The sequence below is a fragment of the Bos taurus genome, chromosome 7 (assembly GCF_002263795.3).
Source record: "Bos taurus isolate L1 Dominette 01449 registration number 42190680 breed Hereford chromosome 7, ARS-UCD2.0, whole genome shotgun sequence".
Lineage (NCBI taxonomy): Eukaryota > Metazoa > Chordata > Mammalia > Artiodactyla > Bovidae > Bos > Bos taurus.
In genome coordinates, this window is record NC_037334.1 from 70,413,090 (window position 1) to 70,437,926 (window position 24,837).

At 41.5% G+C, this 24,837-nt stretch overlaps 1 protein-coding gene across 6 annotated transcripts in view; it reads right to left on the reverse strand.

The window, feature by feature from the left end:
* The window catches only part of EBF1 (EBF transcription factor 1), a 430,360-nt gene that overhangs the window by 129,597 nt on the left and 275,926 nt on the right, over positions 1-24,837 (reverse strand). For 3 of the 6 annotated variants that reach the window (XM_059888301.1, XM_005209684.4, XM_024994417.2), the window contains 2 exons: positions 23,342-23,423; positions 7,150-7,267 (listed from right to left, as the gene is read on the reverse strand). In XM_059888301.1, the coding sequence (XP_059744284.1) occupies positions 7,150-7,267; positions 23,342-23,423 (200 nt within the window). Of the gene's footprint in view, positions 1-7,125; positions 7,268-23,341; positions 23,424-24,837 lie in introns of all 6 variants that reach the window. The other 3 variants (NM_001192916.3, XM_024994416.2, XM_024994415.2) reach the window with 1 other exon arrangement.

Here is a 24,837-nt window from a genome sequence, read left to right on the forward strand (position 1 = left end):
GCCACCCTTGGTAACAAGAGATGATGCCCATATTTTTCTGCTAAACTAGACCCTTCACTGAAATGGGCCTGGCTGGAGTTCTGCACCACAACCAGTCCCATAAAGGGCCACTGTCCGAGTGTAAAGCTCTGAGTCATTCATCCTCTGCCCTTGTGTTCTGAAGGCACACTGCATTTGTCAGGAAGTTGGTGAGATTTCATAGATGTTCTTCTTGTGACCTTGGAATCCCAGAGATTCCTGCAAGTCTAAGCCAGCCAGAACTGGAAAGGCATCAGGGTGGACCCTACATCCTCTGACATCAGTGCAACCCCTGAAATCCATACTTACTGGTCAGCATACCATGGGCAAGTGCAGCTTTAAGTGGATTTTGATGGTAATAGTTATATGAGCGTAAGCTGGCTAATGCCCTCTCCAGGCCTTAGTTTTCTTCTTTGGAATACGAAGGGCTGTGTTAGATGACCGTCCATACTTCAGTGACTCTTCACTCAGGATGAGGTGTGTGTCTAGCCATTGACCATGGAGGGAGGGGAGCAAGAGACTTGGGACAGTATGTTTCTCTTTGTTTATTTTCAATCATCTAGTTTTCTTTGATTGGGGTTAGATAAGATACATTTCATACATCCAAAAGCACAGCAGCCCTTTAATCTAAAGGCCTTAGAAAGGTAAGTCTCTACAGGTTCACTCCTGTAAACACAAGTAAACTCCTGCTAAGCTATTTACAAAAAAAGAAATTCGATAAGCCAAAACCATCTGGAGAAAGAACTCTCCAAATTTGGGACATTCTTCCTATTTTGAAGACATGCACTGTTAACAGAATGAGAAGTGATGAGGGGTACAGCTCCAAGGTACGGTCAACTCCCTGACGAGCTCCCAAAAGCTAGGAGGGAAGGGCAAGGTTATAAGTCACTCAGAGCAATCTTGCCCCAGGCTTTTACGACATACTAGGAGTCTGCGTAATTGACACTGAGCTCTTAAAAGCCCTGCCTGGCTCTCCCATATCATCTCACAATTGTCACTGACCATGGCCTGGGCATCCACACAGGCCTGCATGATCTGACCCTCAGCAGCTTCCCCAAACTCGTCTCCTGCCGCTTCCTGTGCCCAGAGCAACAGGAGCCATTGCAGGCTGCTTCTGGTTCCTTGGACTCAATTAGGCAAAACAGCCTTTGCACATGCTCTTCCATCTGCCTGGATATTTGTTTCCGCCCCCTGTCAGATGAAAGCGTACTCATCTCATGGTTCTGGCATAAGTGAGATTTCCTCAAAGAAGCCTTTCTTGACACTTCATTCCTCCTCTCTCCTTTTATGGGTCCCCTTTGATGCACAATTCTAAGCAGTTAGTTGTAAACTGTGTTTAGCATCTTCCTTCTCTATTTACATCATACTTTCTATGAAGACAGCAACTCTTTCTGCCTGTGCTCCTGCAGCTAGCTCCCTGTCTGGCATGTGGTGGAGGCTTAGTATGAAGGAATAGAGGAAGGAATGATCTGAGGTCAACCTTATTGACACCTAAGAAAGGGCAATACTAGAAAAGTCTTTGGAGTTCTCTGTTTCTCCACAGGCACCTCAGGAGATACCAGCCGAGTGAAGGTACGTGTCAATGGCTTCAGTCCAGAGTGTCAGAAAATAGTGCATGTGATACACGTGAAATCTAGGAAAATGGCACTGATGAGCCTACTTGCTGGGAAGGAAGGGAGACACGGACGTGGAGAACGGACTTGTGGGTGCAGCGGGGGAAGGAGAGGGACGGGACGAGTTGAGAAGTGGCACGGACATATATACACCATCATGTGTAAAACAGATAAATAGTGAGAAGCTGCTATACAACACGGGGAAGCGAGCCTGACCAAGAAGGGTGAGATGGGGGCAGGGAGGGAGTTTCAGGAGGGAGAGGACATATATAAACATGATTATGATTGATTCGGGCTACTGTACAGCAGAAACCAACACAACATTGTAAAGCAATTTTCCTTCAATTAAAAAAGAAAAGTAGATAGTACATGTGGAAAGGTCTGGAGATGGCCCCAGCCAGGCCTGAGAAAACATACACAACTGAGGTCAGAGAAGCCAAGGGACCTTTTCCCAGGTTTCCTTTTCCCTTAAGCTAGTTAATGGCAGTGATAGGACTAGAATCCAGCTCTCCAGTCAGCCCATCCTCCTCTCTCTAGGTCCAACAGACACTTACCAGCCACTTCTGAGGGACTCATTACACAGAGGGGAGAAGAGGGCCCTTGCTGCCTTTGGAAACTCCATACCGTCTCTCAATTTGGAGTAATCTCCCCAAGCCTGAGCCATCTTTCTCCACACATCCAGAAAACAACACATTTAAGTGCAGCTGCAAGTCAATGGGGCTGGATACCCAGGGGCAACCAACAGAAGCAAAAAACCACTTCTGTCTGGAGCAAAAGGATTAAAGAAGGTCAAATGCTAAAGAGCAAGAATAACACCATATTGTCAGGGGCAGCTGGAAGGGGCCACTACAATGGAAAAGTCAGAACCGACTAGCAGTTGGGAGAATCGGATTCTCTTTCTCCATCACTGTACTTACAGCAAGGAGATGGCCCAGCGAGTCTAATACCATTCAATCTTTATTCTACAAAGGATTTTTAGTTTGACCAAATCCCACTTCTGTTTTATTTTGGGATCCTGGCATCATTATGGCATCATTATACTTCACATTTCAATCTTTGTAATTACTATGAAGGGAGATTGAATTCTTCTGTATCCGATGCCCACAAAACTAAATTTCAATCGCTTTCCATTTAAAAAAGCCAGAAGTGTCTTTAAACACTGGTGTTTGAGCCAAAAAACTAAGTCCTCAGGTCAGAACTCAAGAACAGTAAAATGTCCATCTTCCAAAAGCTCTTGATTAATATAGTCCTACTAATTTTTAAGGTAAATATCAAGGTTTGTACAAATTTGTAACAATTTTTTAAAAAAACTCTTAATCTCAAGAACATCTCACCAAGGCCTTAACTGCACTTCCAGGAAGGGTGACAGATGAGCTCTTAACCCCCTCAGATTTCCCCAAGGACCCTGGAGGAGGCAAGTTACCCAGTAATACAGAAAGGGGAGAGAGTAGAGGGAGGGAGAAAAACACATGCATGCCAAAAAAAAAAAAAAGTCCCCTTAAAAAAAAATGAGCATTTAAAGTGCTTGTCAGCCGGCTCCCTGACAAAGACAGTAGTGTATTCATAGCCATTTGCATAAATGCTGCCGGTGAGTTCACCATGGCTGCTAGCGCTAATGGTACATAAAGTAATTTAGTCACTTCTCCCAGCATTCTATGTCAGAATGATGAGCACCGGCACTTTGCCTTGTTGCATATTAGATCATTAGATAATAAAGTGTTAGCGCATGCAAGCTGGCAGGGTCCCCACACTACAGCTTTGTGAGGGCACTGCTTTTTGCAACAGGGGGCAAAAATAGAGAAACGGATGCCACGTGTGGCCTTACATTCAAATAAACACAACTTGAAATCTCAGAAGAACAATGATAATATACCCTGCAAGCCCTTCGAAGATCCCTAGCACACAGTCCCCAGGAATTTGCCCAAGTGATGGGGAAATTGGAAGGGCACAGGAGCCAGGGCTGTGCATTTTACCTTCCCTTGGGTCAGCTCAGGGTCTTTGACCCCAAGTCTACTTTTTTTCAAAAATCAGAATCCTGAGAGCAGTTAGGTTCTGGGGCTGCCTCTCTCCACAACTATACATCTTCCCTAACACTACTGCTTAAAGAGAAAACCTCACTGGCCTAAACTCTCTCATAAATATCCAGCCAAAGAAAATCTCAGTATTTATGAATGAAGGCAAAAAATAGGAGGGAGCGCAATTACCATGAGCTACAACGTGCCAGGATTCACCCTCTCTGGACCACACAGGAGTCTATGAAATAAATTTGCCTTTGTCAGCTCTCTTACTTGAAATACAGGGACAGTTATTTGAGCATGGAGGTTTGTGAGTCTGTGGGTCACACAGCGAAGACGGCATGAATGTAAAGTGTGGTCTCTATTTCTCTTATATGCAGAAAGGTGAGCCACGAAAGAGAACTTTCTTCCAACTGCCTGACAAGCAGGATATAAAAAGAGATGTGCAGAATAGCTCAAAATAATTCAGGCTACCTGTAAATGAGATGGTAGGGAGCCCAGAATGAGGGAAAACAAGGCTCCTGCAAGTCACCTAGGAGGTGAAAACAGCACGCGCAGTCTCACTGTGGGGCAGCTCTGTGAGGTGGAGGTGGCAGAGGGAGGGGCTGACGAGGGGGTATGGCTCTGTGAGTCAGTTTCAAATTGGATTGTTTAATAGCAAGATAAAGTATTACTATACCCTCAAGTCGACATGAATTAGCATCAAAGTCCACTCCCACACAGCATCATGAAGAAGCCCATAGTCACTCTCTGCTGAGTAGATATTTATGTCAGCTTGAAGTGTCTAAATGAGTGGGTGGTTATGTGTGGTTGGTTGATTCATTCTGCAGAGAAGCAGATTTCCACGTTACTGTCATTACTGAGAACCTCAAGGTGTCTGCCTTTTTATTCTTCTGGGTAGAAATGAAGTCAGGTTTTGGTGAGAGGGAGGCCCTCTAGCTGAAGGAGATAGGACACACTCAGGTCCCAGAGATGGTTAACCATGAAAACACAGTGAAATGTCATTATTTCTTGAGTAATATGCTAAGAAGAATATGGTCATTTGTGGACTGGTCACCTGCAGCAGAGGAATAAAATGCTGTCTTTAAAACTTTGAATACAAACGCTAGCCCAACTGAAACATTAATATGTCCACCTAGAAGGGAGAATGTTCCAGCTGGAAGGTAACGTACAGACATTTTGATCCGGAAATCTCAAACTGTGAGCCTCTGGCTGTCTTCTACCTAAGTGACTTTCTTCCCCTGTCCTCCCTTCAGGGGCTAAAACACTTGTAATTTGTTACCAATGATTAAAAATTGAGAGAGTTTTACTTCTGGTCAGACTGGAACATCTGGCCCACCTGGGCTCTCCCTGCCCTTGATGACAACTGCCGGGGGCTTGGGTCGGCAGAGCATGAACTTGCCCTTCTTCCGCAGTCTCCACCCAGACAACTTCCCCTCTATATGTGACCTGCCCCCACCCAAGGCACATTTTTTTGTTTACCCCCTAGAGACCATCACCTTCACTTTGCCGAGAAGGAAACTAAGGATCCTCAAAGGTAAGCTGACTTGTCCAAGGTCACACAAAGGCTAGAAGTGAAGCTCGGAACTGGTTTAGGTTTCAAGGCTCTTTCTCTACCATGCCATGATGTAAAAGAATGTTCCTGACCTCCAAGCCCTAGAGGTGTCCTGGCTAGTGAGTTTGTTTAGCGGGTTTTTTGGTGAAGGGATGATTTGCAAGGTGTCATATCCTCTCCCACCAGCTTCACAAGAGCAGGAATGGGAACCTGGGTGTGGTCTGCACATGGAGCACATTTTAGAACTATGAACCCATGACTGTCAGATACCAAACTGACAGTCAAGTCAGTTCCCAGACAGGACAGTAACTAATGGTCAGAGTTGGAAACAAGACTTTGGCTTTTAAGCCACTGTTGTCCAAATTGTATCCACTGAGTATTTACCTATTTTTTCCTTCTTCCTTTCAACTCAATATCTCTAATCATACAAAGTCTGAAGTGACTCCAAGGGTATAAAAATGGCAATATTACTATAAAGTGAGGATCCGAATAATTTTAAGTACAGAAATGGAGCTAGGAATGTAATCATGAGCAGGTGTTTCTAATGGCCTCCTGCAAAAAGTAATATCCATCCATCTCAGCACTAATGAAACCATAAAGAAGCAGCTTTTGAAAGATGATGGTTTACTTTAAAAAGACTGTAAAACTGGATGTGGTATAGAATCTCTTCTAAGAGTGTTCCATCTGGCTAATTAATAAAAAGTAAAGATTGTGTATTCCTTAGGCGCACACACACAAAAAAAAAACAGGCAAAAATGATGACAGTAGTGTGTTTATTAAATTGAGATGCTAGCAGAGAAAGGAGTTTTCTACCCTATGAACTAGATCGTGGACAGTTCGTGGCCCATCAAAAAATCAGGCAATCAGCTGGTACTTTGTGTGGTAGTGTTTTCAAGAGAATTCTGATGACCTAGCAAACTGAAAGTAAAATGGGGAAAATAAGTGAAGAGTTTAACTTGAGGAGATTGGAGAAAACCTAGCAAAGTGACTGGGATCCAGTTGAAACTCAGTCACAGTTTTTTGGGTGGATTGATGGATGGATGAAAAATGGGTGGATAAATAAAGGATGAATGGAATGGATAGATAGAGGATGGATGACGATGGATGGATAGATGGGTTGATGAATGGATGGATGATGAACAGATGGATACACTATATATACATATATATATATATATATATATGTATACAGGTAGCTCAGAAACATTTGGACATATGCTCAGTCCAGCCTATTGTTCCTTGGAGTGGCATTCACTTTGTTTCAAATTTTTGTCTGGTTTCCTCCAGACCTCTCAAAGGTACAACTAACTAGCCATAAAATAAAGGCAAATATGATTTCTCCCCACCAAAATCTGCCTACATAAAGCAAGCTGCATCATGTGGTGATGAGGGGTGGGGCATGCACAGGGCACATAAATGGAAGGGACATTTAGTTTGGAATTTATATGCAAAAAGAAACACATCCAACCAAGACTTTGCAACCTTATCTCCAAATGAAGTTAAATGTATGGTCACAGACACATACCAGTAGGATTGTAAAGAAAGAGAAACTCACTAGCCAGGACACCTGTCAAAATACTCAAAATCTCAAAAAACTCAAAATCAGGATTTTTGTTGCCCTGCTTTGGCCTTTCACTATTTTTAAAATCAAGTGGCAGTTTAAAATAAAGCAGTGGTCCAATCTCCCTCTGTCTTTCCATCATAAGGAAGGAAATGTCAGCCATTTCCAGGGTAGGGACCTGTGCAACAAGAAAGCCTGGGCCTCCGAGATATCTTCCTGTATTGAAATACTCAGCATCAACACTGTTCAACAGGACATTTGAAATTTGAAAAGGGGTAGAAAAGATGGTGGAGTTGGAAGAAAGAAACCAAATAAATGCACAGTTAAAGTAGCAATGACAACCAATGAAAATGATTCGCCTACCATGTTCCAGATAAGAGGGCGTACCTTCCGAGGGGTCAAGCCTCCGAGCCCTCCGCCCATGCTTTGAGTTATTATGGACAAACATATTATCAGAGACTGCCAGGACATGGCCATCCACATTGACTGTCGTAGACACCACGACCTGGAGACAGAAGAGAGAAATGAATGAACATTTTAATATAAAAGCACGGAGGGTAATAAACTCAAGTTAAATAAATAACAGCTGGGAGCTGCAGAAAATTGCATAGCTATTTCACATAATAACTGGTGCTTATGCTGTACAAGTCTAACAAGAGGAGCTATTGATGAGTGGGTCTTTGGCATGGAACGCTTTTGATGCAGTTTTAAGTAAAATTGCACAGTTTATAGCTATACAGCAGAAGGTACACTGTTAACCATAATTTTAACAAGAGGATCTTTATTAGCATATTTTTTTTTTTACACAAGGGTGGTTGTGTTTCACCTAAATTACCCTTCAGTTTAGACACTGAAGCAGATATCACAGTTGATCATGCAAATAAAAATCTTTTGAATCTTTAAAATATTCCCCCCACTACCACTGTGTCAGGGTTAAGAGGAGAGAGAAATGAAAAAGAGAGGTTTCAGTGAGAGCTGGGATGCATTCTTCTCTCCTGGGTGTCTTTTTGGGGTTTCTTGTACTTTTTTCTACCCACATTAGTTTAGTTAAGTAGACATCAGACCAAAGCCCCCCTCACCACCACTACCCAAAAATCTTTGCTAATTAAGAGTCTTAGAGCTGTGTTTCAAGGCCAAAAAAAAAAGAAGCCTTGGCCCAAGGTACAATCAGATACCCTGGCGGTCCCATAAACTGATTGGAGTTTGCCAGAAGGGACCCAGGCAAAGGTATTTTCTCGGAGAACTTTGACTAAAACAATGAGAAGAAATGACCTACACTTCTCCTTATATTAAATAGGGAAGAGGATTAAAACTGAAACCCACAGAGATATGTTTATTCATGCGACCTCTTACAACCAAATATAATAATTGTCTGTAATTGCAGCTTCAGCGCCCACCTCATGCTTTGACATGGGAAACAGCAATCAGCCGGCTCCCGTTTAATCCACCTATTATGTTGACTAATTAACTTTGCTCGACAGTTTATTTCTTCCTCCATTATCAGCCCCTGTCAGCCGCAAGCACCCTGCAGCATAGGGGGGACCTCAGGCTCTTTGATTGATCACCGATAGATTGACATGCAGATTAATTTAATTAGAATCACCTCACTTGAGAAATGAAAGACAATGGCAAGAGGGCTAATAGATCTGCTCTCATAATGAGGCAAACCTCCAGAGCCAAGGCTGAGGATTTCTGATTTATTTTTGCTCAATTCCCCAGTTGCTTGGGAAGACTCGCGCTTTAATTGTTCTTGGTTTTGGTGCTTTAATTGTGCTTGGTTTCGAGAGGCATTAGCCCCTGAAGAGGTGAAACTCTTTACAAGGATTGGCACATACTGAGGCCCCAGCTTCTGAAAAGCCTTTTCTCCAAGTTGGGGAAAGGGAACCCTGCCTTCTAGAGTCTTGGGCAATGAGTACTCTGATTTCATCACCTGAGTTGGGCAGAGGGGAAAATGCAGGGCCTGTGAACTGTAAGCCCTGCCTGGAAAAGCAACCCCACTCCCAACCCTGCAGACCCCCACCAATGGATGCCACACTTAAAAGTTCCACTGTCTCCACCTCTTTGACCTCAAAGCATCCTGGTTAAACACAGCAGATTCCCTGCCCCTTTGCCTCCAGGATGGCAACACAATTTTTCTGTTTTCCTTCTGGGCCCTCCCTTCTGCAGACTCAAGGCCCTTCTCCCCCACACCAAGAGGGTCTAGACTTCCTCAGATCCAGGAAGTGGGGTCCCACTCTGGGGTCTCCCAGGGATGACTGTTGGGGGGGCTCCTGTGGGGTCCCCTCCATTCTCCCTCGGGGTTCTCATCAAGATCCAACCCCAAGCAGGACTCGGATCCACACCTGATTTTAGTTTTCACTTCTATTTTACTAAAATGCAAAGTAAACAATTAAGAGAGTCCATTTAGGGACTCAGCGTGTTCTCCTTAGTCATTGTGATATCCAAAATTCCAGCCAGGGCAAGTCATTCGTGGAAGGACACAGTCAGTTCTAAGCAGCAGTTTGCAAAGTGGTTTTTCTCTTTCTTCATGATTGACCAACCAGATGTGACGGCTGGAGGCTCTGTGTGTGCCTCATCAATTATAGGTTAATTTAGAAGGAAGAGAAGGAGAAAGACTAAGAGAAGGAGAAGAAAATTCGCTATTCTTCTATTTTCAAAAAGTACTATGAGTGGCGGCAGAGTCTATATTATTTAAAGCAACAGAAATTCATTTTTCTTTTCAGTTTAGGTGATGACTTCGTGGGACATTTACAATTATGTAACGGAGCTGGGTCTTTCAAAGAATTTTTGATTTACTACAAGACCACAATTGAGTGGTCACTGGAGTCGTTAGCTGAAGAAACTATAAAAGGAATGACAAACGGTATCTGTTTCCAGTGTCAGGAAATACAGAAAGTGGTTATTCTAGACGTCTGTCTTAAGAAAAAAAAAAAAAAAAGCAATGACAATCCAACATGCACCTGTAAGTCAGACTGCTACAGGCTTAAAATATTCAGTATCGTTTAAAGACACTGTCATCTAATTCCTACGTTGAACAAAAACTGAAAACAGTTAGGAAAGAAAACGACACCCCATATGTCTTTCTTTTCTTGGCAAGAAAGGGTTTACCAAGGCCACATGTGTGATAGGATAATTTCATTGAAAGACCAACTATAATTGGAGAAAGATGATACTGAGAATTCTCATGCCTTTAAATTTCTAGAAAATAAACACCTTATATGTTCCTCAAAACTCATAACACCATACATTTTAACATCCTTACCCCAAAATAATTTCTCTCATTCCAATTTGAAATGATTAGAATATAGTTAAATAAAATAAATGCTGCAATTAATCTACAGATCAACTTATAAATACACACACACACACACACACACACACACACATATAAAATCCTGAAATGCAAAGGGAGCACTGAAAAATCCTTTAAAAATAAGCCTATACTGCGAGGGAAAAGGGCCTTCACAGTTTAAACACAAGATTAATGAGGTGCTGACATGTTCATGCAGGCAAGGGGACAGGCAAGCCTGCCAAATCTTCAACCTTCCCAAATTTTGTCAACAAAACTCAGCTTGAATTTGGGACAGATAAACATGGAAAATGATTTTACATTTGGACTTGACCATCCCTTCCCTTTTCTGCCTTCTTCCTCACTCTGCTGACCCAGGATAAAATGAGGAACAGGTATATTTAGAATTTTATGATATCTGTTATAATTAACATAGTCTAGAATTATACTAATACAGTAACCACACATTTGGCTATTTAAATTTAAACTAATTAAATAAAATTTAAAATTCCATTGTTCCTGAGTTTCCATAGCCATATTTCAAGTGGTCACTAGTCACATGTGGCTGGAGGCTACTATACTAGACAAGGCAGTTACAGAACACTGTCTTCACTGAAGAATGTTCTATTGGACAGGGCTGCTGTAGAATGATTTTGAAATAAATTGTTCCAATTTATTTGTGAGGATGCCCAATTTATTTCTCCTGAAATAAGTATTAAGCTTAGGCATGTTTAGGGTTATATATACGTATTATCATTGTATTTGGGGGGAAGTAAAACTATCTGGGGAAGGAGCATGGCTTTTCAGTATAGCAATCCACAGACATGCTGATGAATACTCAGTGTGTTCCATGGTATTTTCTGTTTGTGTCCAATTCTCCAAGTGACAATATTCAATGTGAGGGAATAAAGAGGCCACAACTATACACAGACTTTGAAGATTTTGCAATGAAGTTTTCAATTTCTTGGCTCATTACAATGGTTCACAATTTGCTATCTTATATCCTAGATCTAAGTAGACCTAAATGTTAACTATTTTTACTATCTCCCCAATCTATTTAGAACTAAAATTCAAAACAAAACTTATGACTTTTGACTCTCAAGCTTTCCTAGCTGATGTGACTTTGGCCAAGTAACTTAACCTCTCTAAGCCCCTGTGTCCCTGACTCTCAAATGGAAATGTTAATAGTACCTAACTCATAAGGTTACTGTGAGGCTTACATTATTTAAAGTGGTTAGTATGGTTTCCAGTTCTCATAGAGCAAATGTTAGCAGTGCTAGCAGAGTTGTTGCTTTGTTGGTGATTTCATCAACAAGTTCAAGAACCTGTGTTGGGCTGATAATCTGAAGCATCTTATTTGCTATAAAGAGGACCCAGCATAAATTGTTATTTTCAATACAAGGATACAGAAATTATTTCTTCTACATTCACTTTTTATTAGTTTAACAATGAAATCTTACAAACTTAAAGACCTTCATGCTCACGACATTTAATTATATAATTTAGACCTCTTGTGAATTGCAAATTTCATGGTTTCTGTACTTTTGCTTTTTATAAACTTTCTGACTATTAGCCTTTTACATTCTAAACTTGAAATGAAATGAAACCTTATTGCTCTGAAATTAGCTTGTAAATTTTTCTGCATTTTATCAATGCCAGTATATTTTTCCTAATACATCATTTTAATGAAGGATTCTCTAGGAATTTTGTTATTGGTTATCATTTCCTTGCTATCATTCTTTAGACTGTCCCTCTCCCATTCCGATCAAGCAGGAGACGCTGTATGTCCCAACTATATTCTCTCAAATTGATGAAGCATAATCTGTCTCATGAGCAGATTTTCAAAAAGACACAGGCAGCTAAATTCAGTGATGAGTGGCAGATCACATTAACAAAAGCAGCAGCTCATGTGGAAGAAGGGGTTAGAACATAGGCCACCAAAAGTTGAAATCTATATCTTTAAACATTTCTAGGGGGATGATTAAGTCATAAAAATATTTTCAGTGTTTAAATTTAGAATATCTTGGTAAGAAGTACCTCTCTCTAAAACATAACATCTTCAGCAACTTAATTTTAAATAACAATTTAAAAATTATAAATCTTGGTTTTTAAGGCTTACATATGATAACTCAGTGTAAGGAAATTAGTGCTAAAGTTGGTCTATTTCATAGCTTCCTTACCTCTGCGTTTAGCTTATTCTATGTTTGCGTTAATTCAGAGCCTTTAATAAAGATAGGAGACGCACTGGGCTGAAGTACATAAAATTAAAAGGCATTAAGAAGCATTCCCAGAGAAGGCAATAGCACCCCACTCCAGTACTCTTGCTGGAAAATCCCATGGACGGAGGAGCCTGGTAGGCTGCAGTCCATGGGGTTGCTAAGAGTCGGACACGACTGAGCGACTTCACTTTCACTTTTCACTTTCATGCATTGGAGAAGGAAATGGCAACCCACTCCATGTTCTTGCCTGGAGAATCCCAGGGACGGGGGAGCCTGGTGGGCTGCCGTCTATGGGGTTGCAGAGAGTCGGACACGACTAGAGCGACTTAGCAGCAGCAGCAGCAAGAAACATTCCATGGAATAGCACTCAGCAATCAAAAGGAATAAACTATTGATACATCTGAATGAATCTCCAGAGAATTATGTCAGGTGAAAAAAGCCAGTATCAAAAGGCTACATACTGCATATTATGAGCTGAATTGTGTCCCCCTCAAAATTCACATGTTGAAGTGCTAACCCTAGAACTTAAGAACACAACTGCATTTGCAGATGGAGCCTTTGAAGAGGTAATTAAGTTTAAAATGAGGTTGTTAAGGTTGGTCCTAATCTAATCTTACTGATATCCTCACAAGGAAAGGAAATTTGGACACACAAGGGTCTCCAGGCAAAGAAAAAAGACCATGTGAAGACGTAGCGAGAAGGTGGCCATCTGCAAGCCAACAAAACCAAGCCTGCCAACACCCTGATCCAGAACTTCCAGCCTCCAGGATTTTGGAAAATACATTCTGGGCCTGTGGTATTTTGTTACTGCAGTCGTAGCAAACTAGTACACTGCATGATTCTATTTACTACTTCTTGATATAACAACAATTTAGAAATGAAGAACAGAGAAGTGGTTGGCAGAGATTAGGGGCAGAGGGAAGATGGATGTGGAGGCTACATAGGCCGGAATCTTTGCAGTGATGAAAACGTCTGATATCTTGACTGTAGAGTGACAGATACAGACCTACACGTGACAAAATAGTATAGCACTGAAATATACACATGGATGAGTACAAGCAAAGCTAGAGACATGTGAAGAAGATGAGTGGATTGCATCAATGTTTATATCCTGTATGAATACTGTATGTCATGTCTGACTCTTTGCAACCCCATGGACTGTAGCCCACCAGGCTCCTCTGTCCATGAAATTCTCCAGGCAAGAATACTGGAATGGGTTGCCATTCCCTTCTCCAGGGAGTCTTCCTGACCCAGAGATTGAACCTGGGTCTCCTGGGTTGCAAGCAGATTCTTTACCATCTGAGCAATAGAACAATAGAACACTCTAATACTGGTCAATAATTTTGCAAAATATCACTAATATTAGGGGAAACTGAATAAAGGATACACAGAATCCCTCTGAATAATTTTGTACAACTGCATGTGATTTAACCATCATAGTAATTAAAAAAGTCAACTAAATAAAAGGCATCAGCAACCAGAATGTCCAAAAGATGGATAAATAAACAAACTGGTAATCCACAAAATGGAGGATGATGCAGCAATAAAAAGAAATGTGCTATCAAGGCACAAAAAGACATGAAGAAAACTTAAATGCAGATTGCTAAATGAAAAAAGCAAACCTGTAAAGACTATATACTTCATCATTCCAACTATATGACGTTTTGGAAAAGGGATAACTATGGAGATAGTGGAAAGACCAGTGGTTGCCAGGAGTTTGGGAAGAGGGAAGAAGAGATGAATAGGCAGAGCACAGAGGAACCGGTGGGGGAGGATGGAGATGAAACCATTCTAAACGGCACTGTAATGGTAGACACATATCACGAATCTGTATAAACCCACAGAATGTATAACACAGTGAGTCCTAGGGTAAACTATGGAAATTAACAATAGTATATCAACACTGACACATCAATTGTAACACATGAATCACACTAATGCAAGATGTTAATAAGGGAAACTGCATAAGGGGCATTAAGGAAGTATATGTGAACTCTCTGCACTTTCCCTTCATTTTTCTGTAAGCCTAAAACTTCTCTACAAAATAAAGTCTACTGGGTCCAACTTCTACCCTCTGCTTCACACAGCCCACATTCTACACCCAACCTATCAACTGAACTACCCTTTACAGGCTTCTCCAATGAGTCCCAAGAGACCCAAGAAATCAGCCAATCTAGTGGCTCCCAACTACGCGCTTTCTAATGTAGCACTGGGGACAAGCCTGCAGAAAGGGTACCCTAATTCATCCATAGGAAGGATGCATATTATAACATGCAGTAACTTGCCTTTGTTGATATGGGATCATATTAGTTCCATGTGGAAACACAGTAATCTCATGCACATGAGAAGCTCAAAATTGTCAGTTTCCATGGCTTTGACTAATTTTAAAATAGAGAGTGTGATTCTTATTCAATAAATGCAATTAAGTTGGAAGATATGTCACCACAAGAGGTTCATAAGAGAAAATGACAAAAGGAGACCTCAGTAGTTATGATACCGCGAATTTATCCAATTCCTCCTTTTCAGTTCAGTTCACTCACTCAGTCGTGTCTGACAGCTTGGAAAACTGAGACCCAAGAGGCTTAAAAACTTCAAGGCCACAGGATGAATTAAGAGCAGAGGCAAAGTTGAAGGGAAACTTCAGGCTCTAGGTCCACTTCTGGCCTCTTAATCCATGCTCCTGGCTTAGGTCCTCTTTCCCCTAACTGTCTCTTCCAGTACACATCGCTGTCTGTCTGACTGACTACACTTTAGGCATTATCTACATAAAAATGGTCTGCAGCAGTTGGGTCTTCATTAACTTTGTCCTTTAAAATCTCCTTGGCTGATATGGAAAGAGATATTCTCTGAAACCAGCTTGATTGCAAGTTTCTATCTGGTTGAAAGATCCCAAATAACTCATTAAAAATTATGGAGGACGCATGAACCTACAGGATGTAACAGAGTGGAACTGCAGGAGTGAGGGACTGAGAAGCTGAATTAAATCCACTCTCTGAGCCTCAAGACAAAAATCTCTCTTCTTTTAACAGTAAGATAAGAATGGACACTTCTAAATCCTTGGATTCCTGTGCTAAACTAATTTGAACCATTAGAAACTAGACTCAGTTTCTGTCTCCTGAACTGTGACACATTGTAGACATAAAAACTCATCATTGATCTGAACTTAGTTTCTCTCTCTGTGGATCAGGATACTTTTGATGCCTTTTAATGTAGTTGTTGGCATTTAACTGGTGCTCCATTTATGTGTTCCATTGGCCATTTTAAGTAGCAGTGAGCCCAAGTATACATAACTGCCATGCATGCTTTCTGCTTATGGGACCATGGTACACGGACATGGAAACTGGAAGCAAGAAAACAGCATACAGTCGTCAGTTCAGTTTCCGGGGTCAGATAGTGCTGAGTGTGAACCCCGACTCCATCACTCACTAGTCTGTAACCTTAGATAAGTCATTTAATCATAGGAATAGGTGTCAGGCATCATTTTATGTACTGGAGAAGCAGCAATGACAAAGTATGTGCCCATCAAGAGTTTAGTCTCTGTCCAGAATAAAAAAGAGTTTTTGGACAATAAATAAATAAACAATGAAAGCAAATTTCAGATGGTAAAAAGTTCCAAGAAGAAAATAAAATGAGGAAGGGGGCGAAGCCCAGGCAGGAACTACTTTTAAGCAGATGATTAGGAAGGCCTCTCTAAGGAGGTGACATTTTAGCTGAAATCTGACTATTAAGAAGTAACCAGCCATTCAATGATGTGGCAGAAGAATTTCCAGGGGCATAGGATAGCAAGTGCAAAAATCCTGAGGAAGGAATGAGTTTAGTACATTTGGTGAAGAAAAATGACGGAAGAGAAGGAAGGTCAATGTTCTCATTTGGAGCAAAGTAAACAAGGGAAAGAGGGTGGAAAAACAAATAAAATTATACATGTAAAACACTTAGTACAAGGTCTCACACATAGTAAGAGCTCTGTAAGTTACAACCTAAAAAGTGGAAGAATATAAGAATACCTCTGGGTTGGCAAGTCTCAGTAAGCACCATGCATCCTCAGATCCAATATCCACTGGGCAACACTGATCAAACCAAACACTTCTATGTCTATCCTTTAATATATTTTACATTTTCTTCAATAGCAACTGTACTTAATGTAGGAATTTATTTCCTCTAAGTGCAGAGCTACCACTCATCAAATCCTGGTCATAAGGATTCCTTTTCAGTGATGCATATTTTCTGCCAAGGCCCAGCATAAGGCTCATGCCAAGATACATATTTGCCCAATAAGCCGTGATGGTTTAATATATCAGGTTGAAAATCCACCATTTGTATTTACCATGTTATGTGAATTAATCCTGTATTCTGAAACTATCATTAGAGCTGCTTTCAGTATAATTAATCAGCATGGTGCATCTTGAAATTATTCTGTAGGAAGAGAGTGATTGCGGCTCAGGCCCCTAACATTCTGTTGGTAAAGAATTTAATTGCAAGATGTGCTGTTTGTCAAAACAGTATAAGACGGGGGTGGGGAATGGTGGGAGAGAAATAAAAGGGTTGAGAACGTTTCCTTCTTTCTTTAAGTGTCTTTAAAAGCAGACCGAAACTGCAGAGAATGGGCATATATTTTAAGAATCCTCTAATCATACCCTGTGGGCTTCTGAATAAATAAGAAGGATTCTCCAAAATTTATAGAATTCACCAAAGAAGGGGGGAAGGCAGAGAGTTGCCTTTTAATGTCATTAACTACGTCATCACTTTTGAAAGACCACACATTTTTTGGTGGGAATTTGGGAAGAAAAACCTGATAGTTTCTCCTCATATTTCTTACCGACCCCCATTCCAAATGATGAGTAAGCAAAAGAAAATTGTTCGTCTCAGATAAACACGAGACAAACATGAATTTTGGGCTTGCTGCTCTCTCTGCTCAGAAAATTCTCCTGGCTCTTCTCAAAATGACTTATTGTTATCCATTAGCTCTGAGCTTAAGAGTCCCCTCCTCGAAAGTTTTCTTTGGTCACCTGCTTTTCAAGTATGTTCCCATCCCCGATCCCACACTGGTGTTCTCTCTCATAATACCCTGCTTCACTTCCTTAAAGCAATAATTGAAATTATTTTATTTTATATACATTTATTTATTTTAATTGTAGGCTAGTTACTTTACAATATTGTATTGGTTTTGACAGTGTAGCAACTGAAGGTCACTGTTCCCCATATAACTATCTTTTCTTCTTGGACAGTACAACTAGACATTTTCAGGCCTCTCTGTGGTCATACCTGGCTGTGTGACAGACTTCTAGCCAGTAGAATGTGGGCAGATTTGACAAGAATCGTTTCTAAGACGAGGTTTTTAAGCCCACAAGCCCCTCCATGCACTCTTTACCCTTCAGCTGGATGTATGGAGACAATAAGGTTCTAGGGGGTGGTGGAGACTACTTCACATACAAGAGCTACTCACCCACCAGGAACACTTGCCTTATACCATTATGTTAGGGATAAACAACCTTCTGTTGAAGGTGATCCATTAAATCTTCTTTGGTCTGTTTGTTACAGCAGCTACTATTATCCTAACTAATAGATGCCAACTAGAATTTAAGTTTCACTACAGCAGACACTCCATCTTTCCTGTTCTTATCACAATATACTCAACCACCTACCAGGTCAATAAATACTACTGAGTGCAGGCATGCATGCATAAACAAGCATATCTTACATTTATGTTCACATGTAGTTACAGATCTAACATTTATACACAGATACAGATTCACAGCCTATGGAAAACTTTGTTAAAGCAATAAGATGAATTTGGAAATTTACTTCCCAGTTTTCCAGGTATTACGGTATCTACTGTGATGACAGCTTGTACCCAGTTCTTGTTCCTCCCCTCAGCTCCCCGCTCTGCCAGCCCCAACAAGGGAAGCTATTGATAAGGATTTAAATCTTAAGCTTGAATTGTCTAGCTCCCGTCAGTTAAAAACCAGACCCGTGACATGGTTTTAACACACTCCTTTGACATTAGCATCTTTTTAGTGTCAAGATGAAGAAACAGGCTCATTTAGTCACAGGGAAATTCTCCCCGTCAGGAGAGAGAGCTGTCTCCATCCACCGCCTTCCCTCCTGCTCTCTTTCTCCCGTCGTCCCCACACCCACAGAACTGAATGAAGCCTGTATCCACTGTTGTATTTAAGCAAGTTTGTTACCCTAACCACAGCCTGGGGATTTCAAAAGAAAACATCAATTATAAGCTTAAAAATAAAAAGATTGTACCAAATTCTCTACAAGGCTTATTCCATACTGCCTGAAACTATGAATACAGCCGAGCTCTGCAGAAAGTGATGAATTTCTCAAAAATGCTAAGGTCACACTAAATTGATATGACCTATGTAATTAAGCAGTCTCTGTTTACACACCAGAAGCTCAGCTGCTGTGAGGCTGAGTTTGCTTGACAGAATGTCTTTACATGTCAAGAGATCAACAACCTTTCTTATGTCCTCCTCAGTCACCTACACAGGCCCCTGATTGCTGTTCAGAGGAGACGCACCCTGGCCTGGCTGCATGAAGATCAGTGGGCCTGGGGAGCGGGACAAGGGAGAAAGTGGCATCCCTAACAGGTAGGGGGAGCCCACTGGACAGGCAGGAGGGCATGCCTTCCCTCAGACGTCTCTGGGCCTTGGGTTTTCAGTGTCACTGGGAAAAGCCACATTGAGATGTAAAGAGGGGAAGGGAGTCTTCTCATGCCAACATGACACTCTCTCACTCCCCTCAGAGGCAACAGTGACATCAAAATATTTGAAACCAGCTTTCCAATTAGCGTACTATGAGAAAAATGAGGAAAATCATATGTTTGCTCATGGGAAACCTTCCACCAGCGCTTCTAGGGCTCATCTCTGCCAGCCAGCACAGCTGCACAGAAACTCATCCTCCCCCTTTTGGTTTAGTCCTAAGAGCTGGGAACGTCAATATGATTTCCAAATGAGTGCTCCGAGCCATCAGGGGTGCCTGGATTCAGGCTTCATTTGTTGAAGGGTCTTTCTTGCCCTGGAGAACTGGCCAAAACCTCTACCAATTAGGTGAAGCTCAGGCAGTCTTAGGAGCAATAACCTCTTTCTCTAAAGTTCACATGAGTAAACACTGACCAGCACTGTGGCTATAATCAGAAACAGTGCTCGAGTTTTCCCCCTTCTGCACAACTCCACATTCTGCATGATGGATATATTGGAATCCCAGTGTTCTTCAGGCAGCTGGCATCCTTAGGTTCTACTCAGAGCAAACACCCTTTTGAACACTGTTCCTTGACTTCCCTGGGATTCTAATACTATTCACAAGTACTCACTGGGCTCTCAGATGTAGAGAGACCTCCTTACTGCCTCCCTATGTATCTGCCTAAAGGCTGTGGACAAGTTCTTTACTGTTGCACCACATTAGAGAACATCTGGGTCAGATCGACTGGGTTGAATCGCTGCCTCAGGACTTAGTAGATGTGTGACTTTGGGCAAACTGCTTAACTTTCCTAAACTTCACGTACCTCATTTGTAAAGTGGAAGTAATTCCTATTTGCATGACCCTAATTCCTGTTTGGATGTGAAGATAAATATGGTAACTCATATAAAATAGCACAAAACTGCTCACAAAAGGACACCATAATTGTTAGCTTCATCATCGTCATCATTACAGGCAATGTCCATAGATGTCTATCAAGATACATACATGGACTCATACATTTATACATATAAATACGAATGCAGACCCAAATATAAATGGTCATCTCCCTAACACTTAATACAGTTAGAAATGAACCAAGACAAGGAACACAGGAAGAAAAGCAAGCTTGAGGCAGAGGCCCACACAAAAAATGAGGCTGACAATGGTGTTTAGAGCACTGAGTTGCAGTTGCTAGATACGTCCAACAGTGCATAAGACCACGTGCTAACCATGTAAAAGTGATGATTCATGAAATACGCAAATGTACGCAAATACAAAACAAAATGTCAGTGCTCATTCTGCCACAGGCTCCCTCTTCTCCCAGTAAGTAGGAAGTCGGTGACAGGAATAAAGTGGGTTAAATTTGAGCTCCAATAAGGAATTTGTCATTGCTGATAGAGACAGAGCTCTTCTTTGACACAAAGACTGACTCTGTAGTGGTCAAGGTAGCAGCCCCTACTGGGAAAGGTCCACCTACTTTAGGATCAGTTGGAGAATACTGAGAAAGAGCATTGTCAAGGCTGGACCTTGTGTTGGGCAACTTTCAAGTGTAATCAAAGGGTGCACTCTTTGGGACAGCAGCACTGTCTGCAGGAGAGTATGTCAGAGGTCGTCAGGGATAGGACTAAACCAGTGATTCCCAACCAGGGGAAATTCTGCATCCCCTTCCCCACAGGGGACGTTTGTCTATGTCTGGAGACATTTTAGTGTCTCTCATGACTGCAAGGGGTGGAGGATGGTTTCTCTACTGGTATCTGGTGGGTAAAGGCCAGTGATTCTGGCTAAATATCCTTTGACACACAGAACAAATCCACCTCCCTCCCAACAAAGGCTTATTCAGTCTAAAGTGTCATTTCTGCCCAGGCTGAGAAACCCTATGCTCAATTATTGGCCCAGCTTTAGTTTACAGCAAATATTTTCTTCAAAATCGTACATTTATATTTTTTTTAAGTTTATTTATTTTAATTGGAGGCTAATTACAATATTGTATTGGTTCTGCCACATATTTTATCTTTTGCAAATTTGTTATGCTTTCAAAGTACTGTCCTTTGTGAAATAAGAATCATCATTTTTACTCCATTTTACAGTAGAGGAAATTGAGGTTTTGCGGAAATCTAACTCATGCCTCCTTGTCTCAGTAGCCCTTCTACTCAACAAAAAATAACTACTTTGTCTGAAAAAATAAAGCTTTCTAGACATTCTCAAAAATAACAGACTGAGTTGGTTCTCATCTCATCCAAAAGCTACATTCCTATAATTCAAAGCTTTCAGACATTTCACTAGCAGGTCCTGCAAGGGAAAATAAGGCCCCTGAAATCTTACACACACTCTCTTTAGATTCCCAACATTACTGAAGACCATCTCTAACTCTGCCACTCTGTGAAGCACAGCCAGGTCGGTCCTAGTATTCGTAAGGCATCATACATGTCTAGACACATTTATTATATGTTATGAATTGCTTCATGTCTGGACATGGCTTGTTCCTAACCCAAGCTTGGTCAAAGGAGATACACGGCCCATTTCAAGGCCAAGGTAAGTAACGCAGTTTATATGAAACTCATTCTCACATTTTAAGACACTTAGCAACACATATTTAACAGCATCACATGTTGCACCAGCAAAGATGCTCCAACTCAACACAAAAATGTCCTGGGTATGGATGAGAGCACCCAAGTCTGCCCACTTGGTCAGAAGCTCCCCAGGAAAGACATTTTCCAGGAAACTAGGCATCTAGGGGTTCTCCCCATTCATCTGTCAGGACAAAAGGTGGCAAGCCCAAATGATTTCCAGAACTGTTCAGAATCTCAGGGGCAGTGGTCTTCTTTTTACTGAATTTGTTCTTTCATGAGACTACTAAGTCCCACCTATTAAAAAAAATAATTATCTTGGAGACTAAGAGATCTTGACATCCAAAAATTAATGCCCAGAATCATCCTTTCCCTTTCTCCCATCAGAGAATGTGCAGAGAAAATTTGTCCAGATCCTCTCAGAGATCCTATATTTCAATCTACACTTAAAGCAGACTAACTCCACCTAAGAACATACTTTAAACTCCCAAGATATTTTCACTGACAGACCACATGGGCATCCATAGATGGACACATCATTACTCTGGTGAAGAAACTAACACTGTCCAAATGAGTTAGTCATAAAATTAGATGGAGAGCAACATAAGGGTCTAGAACCTTGCTACTCCAAGTGTGGTCCATGGCTTTGCCCATCACTTGGGAGCTTGTTAGAAAGGTAGAATTTCAGGCCCACCGCAGACCTCAATTAGCAGTTTAACAAGATCCCCAGAGGATTCTCGGCACTTTAGAGTTTGAGAAGCACGTACCTAGAATTTAGCAACCTTTCCTAAAGCCTAACCACCATTCTGTGTTTTGGAAGTTAACAAATGTATTTTCACATATTTTTCCTCTAGTAAATGTATAATTATATGAGGTTAACATACCACTAAAGCTTTAAATGGAGGCAGATCTGACTGATGCTTGAAGACATTTATATGGGCTGAACAAGGACATTTCTCAAACAGACTGAATGTCACCCATACTGCCCTACACCCTGCTTCTTCAGAGATCCACTTTTAATAAGATAATTACTAATAATCTCCAAGATTGGAAAAGGAAAACAAGAGAAAGGAAGGAGGAAAGTGACGTAATTCCAAAACAGCACAAAGCTCCTATCGACCAGTTTTCTACCTGTAGAACTTTAGGCGAAGACTTCATCATTTGTATGTGCTTCACTTAACCTGCAGTGGTTTAAGCTAGTGGTCCCCAACATTTTTGGCACCAGGTACGAGTTTCATGGAAGACAAATTTTTCCATGGACAGGATGAGGAGGGGGTAGTTTCAGGATGATTCAAACACATAGCATTTACTGTGCACTTTATTTCTATTACTATTATATCAGCTCCACCTCAGATCATCCAGCATTAGATCCTGGAGGTTGGGGAGCCCTGGTTTAAGCCTATGAGTCCATTCGGGAAGCCAGACGAGGCTCAAAGGGTACCACTGTCTCAACCACTGAACGCAGGTGGCTCAGTCCTAATCCTTCTCTAATTAAAACAACAACTTGTAGAGAAAAGACACCTAGGGACCCAAACTCACCTGCTTGTCACCTCTGGGAAAACAATGATACAATGATACTCTGGATCTTCTCCACCTAAGACTTCTTTTACCCTCTCCTGATACTCATGTTATTATTCAGGTATAAGAAGGACAAGACAGACCCACCTGGAATCTCCGCATGTCACGTGGGTTTCCCGCATTCTTTAGGCAATTTTGGTTTACAATGATACTCTGGATCTTCTCCACCTAAGACTTCTTTTACCCTCTCCTGATACTCATGTTATTATTCAGGTATAAGAAGGACAAGACAGACCCACCTGGAATCTCCGCATGTCACGTGGGTTTCCCGCATTCTTTAGGCAATTTTGGTTACATTTGAGGAAAAATTTCAAGAAGAACCTGTGAAGAAACAAATTACCATGGTTAGCATTTCAGTCCTCCACAGAAGGGGAAAAAAAAAAAGTAGTAAGTCACTTCCGGGTTGTGCATTCTATTCTCTGGGCATTTTCTGAAACATTCAGAATGACGTTAGAGCCAGCCAGTACTTGGTTTAAAGCTTTAGTCTTCATTTCACACCCAAGTTAGACGTTCTATATGAAGAGAATGCTCTCCGTGGCGCCAACAGATCTCACAGAAGAATTAAGCCCCCACGGAAGTATTTTCACTCATAGAGAGGCTAAGTCTTCCCTATAATTTAAGGCAGGTTCCAATTGGAGATAATTGCCTGAGAATTACTCATGGTCCCCAACAACAACATGTAATTTAAGCCCCGTAAATTCACAGATGATGAACCAGCAAAATACATGCTAGATGAATATAAGGACAAGGTAAACACTTTTTATCCGAGCATCTCCAAGTAAAACATTCTGATTAGGAGTGCTTATGAGAAGATTCACATACTGACTAAAGTCCATTGATTTCTCGAACATGAAAGGGAAAGTGAAGTTGCTCAGTCATGTCTGACTCTTTGTGACCCCGTGGACTGTAGCCCGCCAGGCTCCTCTGTCCATGGGGATTCTCCAGGCAAGAATACTGGGCTGGGTTGCCATTTCCTTCTCCAGGGGACCTTCCTGATCCAGGGATCAAATCTGGGTCTGCCTGCATCTTTACCCTTTGAGCCACCATGGAAGCCCAAGTAAAATATTCTGATAGGAGTGCTTATGAGAAGATTCCCATACTGACTAAAGTCCACTCATTTCTTGAACATATCCCATATGTTTTCCTTACATGCCAGCTATAAACAAAAGCTATTTATGATAGAAGAAGGAATGTCCTGCTTCACAGCCACCTTGATCTCTGAATTGATTCCATAATGAGATCCATGGTTTTACTGGCTGGGGTGACCAAAGGTCTCAATTTGCCAGGAACTATACTAGTTTACCAGAGAAGGCAATGGCACCCCACTCCAGTACTCTTGCCTGGAAAATCCCATGGATGGAGGAGCCTGGTAGGCTGCAGTCCGTAGGGTCACTAAGAGTCGGGCACGACTGAGCGACTTCACTTTCACTTTTCACTTTCATGCATTGGAGAAGGAAATGGCAACCCACTCCAGTGTTCTGGCCTGGAGAATCCCAGGGACAGAGGAGCCTGATGGGCTGTCGTCTGTGAGGTCGCACAGAGTCGGACACGACTGAAGTGACTTAGCAGCAGCAGCATACTAGTTTACACCAGCTGTACTACTGTAAGTGTGAATAGTTCAAACCAGTCAATCTTAAAGGAAATCAACCCTGAATATTCATTGGAAGGACTGATGCTGAAACTGAAGCTCAAATACTTTGGCCACCTGATGCGAAGAGCCAACTCACTGGAAAAG